The sequence below is a fragment of the Motacilla alba genome, chromosome 3 (assembly GCF_015832195.1).
Source record: "Motacilla alba alba isolate MOTALB_02 chromosome 3, Motacilla_alba_V1.0_pri, whole genome shotgun sequence".
NCBI classification, from domain to species: Eukaryota; Metazoa; Chordata; class Aves; order Passeriformes; family Motacillidae; genus Motacilla; species Motacilla alba.
This window is the reverse complement of record NC_052018.1, coordinates 91,431,805-91,442,538: the sequence shown is the minus strand read 5'-3', so window position 1 is coordinate 91,442,538 and position 10,734 is coordinate 91,431,805. Positions and strand designations below refer to the sequence as shown.

The window sequence follows — 10,734 nt, the reverse complement described above, 5'->3', positions numbered from 1 at the left end:
CCTGGTTATTTACTTCTTAGTAAGTGATGTTAGGGCTTACGGGAAGCCAGGCAGGTAAGGAGAATGTTACAGCAATCTCATTGTTGACTCTCTTTACAATGGCCATTAAAGAATTCTGGGTGGGCTGCTACCGCTACGTCCGGTGTATAGCACACCTAGATTTTAACACAAGAAGCATATTTTTACTCTTACAGAAAACAGGGTTCAAGGTTACAGGTCAGCGCAGCAGGGCCCAAGCCAGCTCTGCCATGTGAGGAAGATTACGCAAAAGTGAGGGAATGGCACACATGGATAACAGTGTGGTATCCAGGTGTGGGCTCATGAGGATGCTGCTGAGCACAGGGGAAGCCTGTCCTGAACCACTGCTCTCAGTTATTCTCATTGATAATGCTTTCCTTGTGGACATGTGAGCACCTTCTGTCATTTTACTGCCCAAATGAAGTCAGGAACCTTTGCACGGAGCCTGAATTGAAATCCCTTTGAAATCTCCAAGTATAGGAACAACATTTTGCATTCTGGCTAGGTGCTCCTCAGGGCACCAGGTCTCTTCCTGCCTCTCTGGGAGCACACACGCAGCGACACCTCCACAGCTGCAAAGAGCCAGGGCTGCTGTCCCCTCTCCACGTTCCGCTCATGGAATATTCCTTCACACCCTTTCTCTTGCTGCTGCGTTTGTTGGTTCCCTAGAACACAGTGAGCAAAGTAAGAGGTCAGCTCTGCCTTTCTGTAACTTTGGCGATTTATATTCTTTTTTCATTTTGTGGTTAGGCTTCTGTGGTTTTTCCGGAAGTCTCAAAACACTTGTTTTCCCTTTCCTAACTACAAGCCTAACAAACCAAACAGTGTCCTGGGACTGACCTTTTAGCATTTACATATTTTTCCCTATATTATTATAGAAAAACTAATATAAAATTTATTAATTAGTATTTAACATGATAGCAATTATTATATATTTATTTTATTAATACGTTATTATATTATACAGCCTTTCAAAACTTCAAGCAAAACTTCTTCTTCTCTTCCAATTTTTTTAGCCGCCCATCAGTTATTACTGATCGCGTCCGCACTTATCGTCCTGCCCTCAGTGGCAGAAACGGGGAAAAAATTAAAAGAGACCCCCCCCACGCCCCGGAAAAAGGCACCGAAAAGCGCAAATCCCACCCGAAATCCCCGCTCAGGACGCGTGACGTCACAGCGCCCCTCACGCCCGGCCCCGCCCCCGCGGCCCGCAGGGGGAGCCCCGCCCCCAGGCGCGCGCCGGGCCGGGGCCGTGTGAAGCGCACCTTTTGCACGAGTCCCGCTCGCCGCGGGCGGGGCCTGCGGGGGCGGGGCGGGAGGGGAAAGCCGGCGGCGTGAGCCAATGGCGTTCCGTCGTTCCCCGGCGCGTCACGCGTGGCCCCGCCCATTCCCCGTTTCGGGCGCGGGCGGGCGGAACGGGGAGGCCGCGGCTCGCTGGGCGTTACCGGGCGGGGGCGGGGCCCCGCTGTCGCGAGGGCGCGCGGGCCAATAGCGAGCGGGGCCGGGCGCGGGGGCGGGAGGGCACGGCCGGGCGGGCGGGGCGCGCCGGCCAATGGGGCGCGGGCGGGGGCGTGGCCGAGGCGGCGCTCGGGTTCCGTGTGAAAAGAGTGAGGGGGCTCGGGTGCAAAGTTTGCTCGCCCGGCGCCTGCGGAGGGAGCGGCGGCGGCGCGGGGGGAGCGGAGCGGAGCGGCCGCCCGAGCGCTCGGGGCTCCGACCGCCCGCCGCGCTCCTCGCGCCCCCGCCGGGGCAGCCGCGATGTGCGGGGGGATGGCGGCGCACGGTCCGGGCGGGCCGCGGTGCTGGCAGAACCGGCGGGCGCGGCTGCTGTGCATGCTGGCGCTCACCTTCCTGTTCTTCGTGGTGGAGGTGGCGGTGAGCCGCGTCACGTCGTCGCTGGCCATGCTCTCCGACTCCTTCCACATGCTCTCCGACGTGATGGCCTTGGTCGTAGCGCTGGTGGCCGTGCGCTTCGCCCAGCGCACCCGCGCCACCAAGAAGAACACGTTCGGGTGGGTGCGGGCCGAGGTGATGGGCGCCCTCGTCAACGCCGTGTTCCTCACCGCCCTCTGCTTCACCATCCTGCTGGAGGCCATCGAGCGCTTCACGGAGCCCCACGAGATCCAGCAGCCGCTGGTGGTCATCGCCGTGGGGGTGGCGGGGCTCATCATCAACCTGCTGGGGCTCTGCCTCTTCAACCACCACGGCGTCGGGGGCCACGGGCACGCCCACGGCCACGGGCACTCGCACGGCGGCCGGCAGCAGCACCCCCGCGGCGGCCCCAAGCCCGAGCAGCCGCCCGGGGACGGGGAGGCTGCGCTGAACCGCGACGAGACCAGCACCTTGGTGGAGAACTCCAGCAGCTCCAACGGAGTCAGCCAGGAGAAGCTGGGTAAGCCCCGCGGGGAAGCGCCGCTGCCCCATCCACGCGCAGAAAAGCGGGAGGGGTCCTTTCCCCGAGCAGGGCGGTGGCCGTCCTGGTCCCACCTGGTGCGGGCTCTGATAGGACTCTGTGGGGACCATCTGTCCCCGCTCCTGGGAAAGAGGCGAGAAACTTTCGTAGGAGCTTTTGGGGCACATGGCTGTCGCACCTCTTCCTCACGCCTTTCCTTCGGATGCCCTGAGCTGCATGTTTGTCTTGTAGACAGGTCAGAGTGTAAAAGAGTCTTAGGATAAAGCATTTGCCCTGGGAAGAAAGTTGGTTCTGTAAGGGAAGGCACATGACAAGCCTTTCTTGCCTAGCGATACGAGCTGTCACAAGACGCTCTCCTAATGCCATCCGAGCTGGCTACACATCAAATGGAGCGCGGCTCAGTGCCTCGGTCCCAGCAGCTGGATTGCTCCATTGGGTCAGTTATCCTGGGAAGCTACTCTCCATCTAAACCAAACATACTGAAGTGTATTCCACTGCAATAACGTTGTGCTTCTTCATAGCATTGGTATTAATAGGAAGAAGTATTGGAAATTGCCAGTCAGAACTGTGGAAGCCGGAATGTGGAGCATGCTGGTGTCAGGGCACATGTGTGGCATCTTGTAATAATTTTTGTTTAGCTTTCTAAAGCATGCGCCTTCCCACTGACCTGCATACAGGCATATATTTAAAATCTTCCCTTCCCAATTGTGGTTAAACAGTTTCATGGGTAGAAATTTATAGGGTTTTTTAGTGGATCCACGAGCCTGGATAGTTGATTTTGAAGCTGCTTGGTCGAAGCCAAGTATTGCGTGCTAGCGGAGTGAAAGGTGTCTGTGATTGCCTCTTCTCTGTTCCTAGGGCATCCTTGTCACCAGAAGGAATGGACTTCAGGCTTTGGAACCAATTTCTCTCCTTCAGTTTCAGTGTGACATCAGCAGACCATTGTTTTAGCTTAAAGCGAGCTTTGATTGATCGGAGTGAACTTTGCTACAGTTTCATTTTTTTTTGTGATCAGAGGTTCCAATACACATTTGAGAAACTTAGTTTCTGTTTCTCCGACTCCGACTGTTGGCTTTGGAAAGACAGGCTTTTCAAGAGGATAGGAAAGTTCCTCTGAATACACTACACCATCTTCTTGACCACATAATAAGCTCTTAATGTTGGTTTAGTTCCAGCAAAGGTATCCTAGTAATTAGTTTCAGACAAGGTAAAATTCCCTTAACCCTTAGTCTCATACATATCTTGCCTTGGGAATTATTCTTTAATGGTGAAAAGTTGTGCTTTTAGCCAAGTTTTGGACTAGTTAGAGAAAAAAGCTATAGCATGGATTAAAATGCATATTGTTGTGAGCTAACTTGTCTGGAATGTCTCATGGATGTGCTTCTGGCAATAACAAATAATTTGTTGTGGGTGTTTAGGTTGTAATGGGACATAATTTTGGTCACAGTGAAACTTTGAAATAAGTTTGTATTTCCTTCATTGCCCTGTCATGATTATGTAATGGATGGAGCTACTCATAGTTTGCCTATGAAAAAGTTGCAGGTGGAGGTGATTTGAGGCTTGGGAGAAGATATAAGATGTAGAGATGACGACAAAGGTGGTCCTGTGTCTTCACTGGAAATCACAGAGTGGGGTAGTCCTGATTTCCTAAGGTAGAAGTGAAAAGTAAGCATAGCCTTAGGGGCTAGTCCTGCACAGGCATTTCTATGGATGCACTTTATGCAAAATAATCAGTTTTTTGTTACATTTCAATGACCATATTTCAAATGGACATGTTTTAACCATTTTTCATTAAAAGGGGTTAGTTCCAAGTTAGTTCAAGGGCTTTCTGCAACTATGTTTCCTGATACCCACTCCTATGGATAGCTGCACTGACTTTTCAGATCTCCATTATTCCAAGTACTTGGTACAAAGTAGAGCATTCCTCTTTCCTTGCTCTCATCGTGGACCTTGAGGTCTGAACTCTGTAACCTGAGATATTTCCCTCTAATGTATTTACTTCTCTGGAAAGTTACAGGTCCCATGTTCCATAACTCCTAGAGGTAGTGTGGAAAATGTAGCTGGAGCTTCAGGGCAGAAGCGTACTGGATGAGGTAATGAGCTGGGGCTTGGAACTCAGCCTTGGTAGGAGCCCACTCCCTCTTCAGAGAGGAAAGGACTTGGGTGCACTCTGCAGTTGCAGAATCGCAGCCACAAGGGCAGAACAGCAGAAGCTGCATGTCTTGTTAACGTGTTAATGTTTACAAAGCTCTGAACCCAACAACCTCAGAAGCAGTAAGAGCTCCTTGTTTCAGTTTGTCGGGCCAAGGGCCAGTGCCTTTTGCTTGTCTTTACCACTGGAAGTAGCCAAAGAAGAACTTCTGAAGAAAAGCAGGAGGTTAATCATGTACAGTTCTCTCCAATTTGAACATTGGAAGATTGTTTTCTTTCAGAAAGGATTCTCTTTGTAATGATGTGTGTGTTTATTCCCATGTAGCTGGTTAGCTGTGTTGGAGTGATAACTATTGCAGACAGTTGTGACAAAGGAGGGCATTAAAATGTTAATTTGCGTACAGTCCATGACATATGACTTTGAACATCAGAAGCTGTATGTCACTCCACAGCTATATGTTGCTTGCATAAAAAATATAATTTTACTTTTTATTTATTTATTCTGAAATATAAATAACAGTAGTTCATACCCTCAGAGTTTCAATAATGATTCACACTGTCCTGTAGTCAATTCTGCTGGTAAATTCTGTGGTTTAGACCCAAAATTTCAGCTGATTGTATCTCATGGTCCTGCTAACTCCATGCACCATCTTGGAAGAACTTCCTTTTCCTTGAATTTAGAAGCCTCTTGAAAAGGCATTGGTAAACCTGAAAAGAAGCTACTACGCAGCTGTATCATACAGCTTTTGAGCTTCTAGCTTCAAATTTTAATATGAAATAGCAGTGCAGTCCTGTGGTTAAAGATGGATTTCAGCAATGTGATCAGTCTATTGGTGTTTCAAAAGAAGGAACAAATGTATCTAACTAAGCTACTTAAACCAGCTTTTTTACATATCCTCTGTAGCTTTGCATTTTGTTTAGGAAACAAGCAGTGAACAGGCAAATGGTTATACAGCTGGAAAGGTGAAAGTAGTTATTCAGTACAGTAATTAAAATGTGGTCATCTTCATTCTTTGCCACTCTATGTCTTTACTCTCCATGTAGAAACAGTTGCCTTCTAGATTATTTAGATCACTTATTGGGAAAACTGAATTTTCCTCAGCCAGAGAAGATGTTGCTAAGTGTGTGGGTTGAGTTGCTTTTTGGTTTCATACTCAGTGTGCCATGCTTACTGTTGGGTATGATTTTATAAGGAATTACAGTACTATGTGATATTATAGCTCGTGCCTAATTGTTTTATTGTTTTCTTGTCAGGTGATATGAAAGATGACATGAGTGACGTACAAGTGAATGGGAACGCTGGCCATTATCCTCTGGATGAAGAGGAAGTTGAAGAAGACTCTAGTGCACAACTTAACATGCGTGGAGTTTTTCTGCATGTTTTTGGAGATGCCTTAGGTTCAGTAATTGTGGTAGTGAATGCCTTGCTCTTTTATGGCTTGTGGAATCCATGCCCTGACGATGGGCCTTGCTTTAATCCATGTGTCAATAATCATTGCATGGAAAATGCTACTTTATTCCGAGCACTTGGCAGCGCTAACAAGTCAGAGCACGAGAGCATTACGGTGGCTGGTCCTTGCTGGTTGCTATATTTAGATCCTGTCCTCTGTTTGATTATGGTCTGTATACTCCTTTACACAACTTACCCGTTACTTAGGGAGTCAGCCCTCATCCTTCTACAGACTGTTCCCAAACAAATAGACGTCCATTCTTTGAACTCAAAGTTACGTACCCTCGAAGGAGTCGAAGCAATCCATGAATTACACATTTGGCAGCTAGCAGGCAGCAGGATCATTGGCACTGCTCACATCAAGTGTCCTGACCCTTCCACGTACATGATGGTGGCCAAGCGCATCAAAGAGATCTTTCACGACGAAGGGATTCATGCAACTACCATTCAGCCTGAGTTTGCCAGCGTTGGCTCCGAGTCAGGGAGAGGGAAATGTGAGTTTCCTTGCAGGACTCAGTGTGCTTTGAAGCAGTGTTGCGGTGCAGGAGAAGATAGTACTGCAAAGAAGACAGAAAAATCGTCGTCACTTAGTATTTCTTGTTCAGAAGTCGTCATTGATTTTCCGAAGACGAGGAGGACTAAGTCGGAGAGCATCCCTTCAGTGAAGCTGGAGGCGAACACCGATCAAAATGAGCAGTTTGAGTCATCTTTGTAAGTCCCTGAAGGGTGCTACCTGAGTTGTGGAGACTTTGTCAACAGCTGTGTTGCAAGAGGAAGAGACAGACGTTTGAGATGCAATTTTGCCAAATAGTGTAATTGCTGAAGTCCTTGTTCTTGTCATATTGCTAAATATAGAATGCTTGTTTTAAAGAATATAATGTCACTGTCATGATACAATGCGTTTGTGTTGACTTTGTTTGACTGAGACAGACAGAAAGTACATCCATGCTGTAACACTTCAGAAAACCAGTTTCAACATTTCAGCAGAGACACTTTTTGCTGTGCTTCAAATTAAGATACTTTTTTCCAGTGAAAAGGTATTTGAGGGATAAGCTTGTAGGAACTCAATTTGTGTTACAGATTTCTTGGACCTACTTTTTCCTTTAATATTTGATTTGTAGATATCTTAATATATTGTTTATTTAGAAGCCCTAAAAAAACCAAAGTTCATAGAACATTTTTAAAGGTATAACTACTAAAAACTGGAAACCACTTTGCAGTTTCACATATTTTTCTTAATGCTATGTAATAATAATAAAAATTGTGAAGGCTTTTCTAGTGAATTTATTGCACAGCATATTTTAAAGACAACATCATGTGATTGTCAGAAATTGTCCCCTCTTCTTCTGGTAAGGTAGCTAGGTAATTGAATACAACAGACGCGAAAGGGTTTTCTTCTGTCAGAATGACAGTTCAAGCTACTGTATACTGCTCTGTGATCCAGACATGAGACTGGTTGATAAAGTAACACAGACTTCTATGTTTTATGGATTTTCTGCTGTTTTCCCTTACTTCCAAGTTGTGTCTGGTCATGAAAGTCTTTGAGGTTTAAGGAACCCTTGACTCAACAGCTCTATGAATAAATATTTAGCTGATGTTGAGTTTACCAAGATAAAATAATTAGTTCTGTCAATAAGTGCTCTGTTGGGGAAGGACTGCTAAGCACTGCCAGTATAACTCTGGCTTTCAAGCACAGACAGCATCTCCCCAAAAATAATGGTGCATTTTGCTTCTAGCTGAATGTGTCTGTAAACACTTGCAGTGGCTTCAGTCCTGGTCCCCCACCATGTCCTCAGGAGCCCTCCACTGACTTTCGAGGAAGTGGTGCAGGGATCGATGTATTTCACACTTTGAGATGCTTATGTATCACATAATTTCACTTACTCAGTATCTGAATCTATGGTTTAAAATCTTGACTCCGTTAATTGACAACTGGCTCTAAAGAAGCTGTTACAATGTGCTGCCGACTTACACCTTAGGAAAGGAGAAACTGCTCTGTGGACTCTGAATTTGGCAGAGATGAGATGAGAGTTGAAAGATAAAACATACAAGAAATCTAATCTAAAACCCTGGCCCTTTTGATCCACTCTCATGTTATGTATGGGAACTAATGTCTTGTGATTAACGGATTGCTCCTGTGTGCAAAACTGGAAAACAACTCAGATCTTCCATTCTTTGCTCTATGACTCTGGACAAGATAAACACTTTGCCTCAGTTTCCCTGTCTTGAAATGGGGATAATACCTACCTCACAGGGGTGTTGTGAGGCTTAACTATTGTGTGAAGAGCTCTGAGATTTGTTACTGGAAGGCACTGGAAAGAGGATGAGATATTAGATTACCTGGCATTTAGTACTTCTACAAATATACTGCAATACCTAGGCACAACCAGAGGGAACTGAGGATAGTTTTGGCCTTATGAAATTCTTTGATGCTGTGGTTTTCAGGTTTTTAACAGTATTTAAATAGAGATTTTTTTAAAAGAATGTTTTGTTAGTGAAGGGAATGTAGCTTTGCCTCCAGATACAGAACACCTCCCTAGTTTGCATTTCTAATTTGTGTCTTGCATCATAATTGCTTCTAAATAGTACAAAAAATAGTCCTGCTGCTCATCAGACCTGGATTGGCCAAGTCATGTCAGTGGTCTTACCCAAGCTCTCAGCAGAGCATTGCAGTCAACTCTCGATTGTCCGTGGGTGGATTACCAGTGTTGTGCATTTCCTGTGCAGTGTGCGGAGCCAACACCAGCCCCCTGTCTCACGCCACGCTCTGGCCAAGCGCTGTGTGCCAAAGCACGGGAAAGCTGGAGGTGCAGGCTCTGCTTCCAGGGAGCCCCATCACAGGCTGCATGGCTGGGTTGCAGCACAGCACTGCCTGGGGGTTTTGCCTCTTGGCTGCTCAGACGCATCTGCAGGAAGCTGTGGGCTGTGGATGGGTGGGCTCGGCTTTGTGCTGGCTTGGGATGTTGGTGCTTCGCAGCCACCGGCATTGCTCACCTTTTTCTGTGTTTATGTTTGTTGTATAGTCTCATAAACTAACTTAAATGTGTTAATATAGTATTTATATATGTTTTTGTTTTTGCTGAATTATCTTAACTCTTTTTTCTGTTACCTGTATATGATCTAGAGTTGACTGTTAAATGAGATCTTGTATGAGACTACATTTGCTGAGTATGCTACCACTGCTACTATACTACAGAGTATTAACCAAGTAAATTTTGAAATGAACGAAGTACTATTTTTTTTAAATGTGTATCCTTGCTTTCTATGGTAAACTTTCAGTAATTATTTTCATCACTAGTTTAAAATTTGTCTCAATCGTTAATATGAATTATTGAGGTTCTGCCGTATATCACTAACGCACCATAGAACTACTGTTCTTTAGTTTATTTTAAAAAATGCCAACAAATCTAACCATGGTAGCACTGAGAAGTCTGATTAACCTCTTTCCTGTTGCTCTTATAAAAAGAAGGCAACTGGTAAGTCATAACAGTTACCATCATTGGTTAATAGTCTCAGTAAATGCATCTGAATAGAGGGAGTTGTAGTCACTAATTCCATTTTAAACTATTTAATCTCTCTTTTTTTTTTCTTTTTTTTTCTTTTTTTTTTTTCTTTTTTTTGTGCCAGAAGTCATATTTTTCTATTTCTGTGTCCATTGCAGGCAATGGCTAACTAAAAAGACAAAAAGCTCTCCCCTCATTATTTTAAGTATCAGGACAGGATGCAGAGGTGACAGTGATGATGGTGATGATGCTGGGGGCAGGAGGGGGAGTTGCGTGGCCTCTGTCATGCACCCTGTTGCACGTGCATAACCAGCTGGTGTTACCAGGGCCCTTTAGTCTCCTTAGCCCTTGATGATAAACTCCCTGAAAGCATAGAGTGAGGTCAGTGTGGCTGTGCAGCAGCAGGAACACAATTTCTCCGTTCTGGCTGTAGGAGACCCGACTGTAGCCCACTAGCTTGTGAAATAGCTCATTTTTTTTAAACTTGATCTGTCTGGGGTTATACAGACTTGATTTGTTCTGAAGATCACAGTTTAAGAATACTGAGAGCATTCAAAAGCATCGCACAGTCTCTTTTTTGTTTTGTTTTTTTTTCCACAAAGCATGAAACTAGTGAATCTCATGTAAGTGAACACTGCAGTGGTGGGGAGCTAATTGTATTGTGTATCACATTCCTGAATTTTTAAAATAAAAACAATTATGGAACACTGATTTTAAGGAAAAATAAGTTTGTATTTCAGTGTCTAAATTGTTTAGGCTTCTGATTAAATGTGTCAGAGATGTACCAAACATCACCAGATGAAATGCTTTACTACATGTCTCATCCAGGTACATGCTATTTTAGAATCACTTCCTAGATTATATCTGCACCTAAGGTGAGGTGCAGAACGAATTCAGACACTAAGTGGGCTAGCCACAGTACCATCAGTCTTCCTTTTTAGCAGAGTAAATTGTTTCTGTGGAACCCCTAATAATTGTAGCTCATTTGCTTTCAACACCCAGTGTGGGCTTTGTTAATATCTGTAGTTGCCACATCGCAGTGTGCGGTATGGTCATACACAGAGTTATGTAAGAGAACCAGCCCCAGCTTGTGACTCCCCAAAAGTCATGGCAAGGGCTCAGTCCTGAAAATTTCTGTATTCTTAAACAGTTTCATCAGGCTGACGAGTACTTACTTGCACACCAGGTATTACTTGTGGGAG

The 10,734-nt window shown here is 45.6% G+C and overlaps 1 protein-coding gene across 1 annotated transcript; it reads left to right on the top strand.

Moving 5' to 3' along the window:
• Positions 1–1,644: 1,644 nt before the first annotated feature.
• Positions 1,645–10,243, top strand: SLC30A1 (solute carrier family 30 member 1). Its single transcript, XM_038133161.1, has 2 exons — positions 1,645–2,407; positions 5,834–10,243. The coding sequence occupies exons 1-2, from the start codon at positions 1,774–1,776 to the stop codon at positions 6,742–6,744; spliced, it is 1,545 nt and encodes a 514-aa protein (XP_037989089.1). The 5' UTR covers positions 1,645–1,773; the 3' UTR covers positions 6,745–10,243.
• Positions 10,244–10,734: the final 491 nt, after the last annotated feature.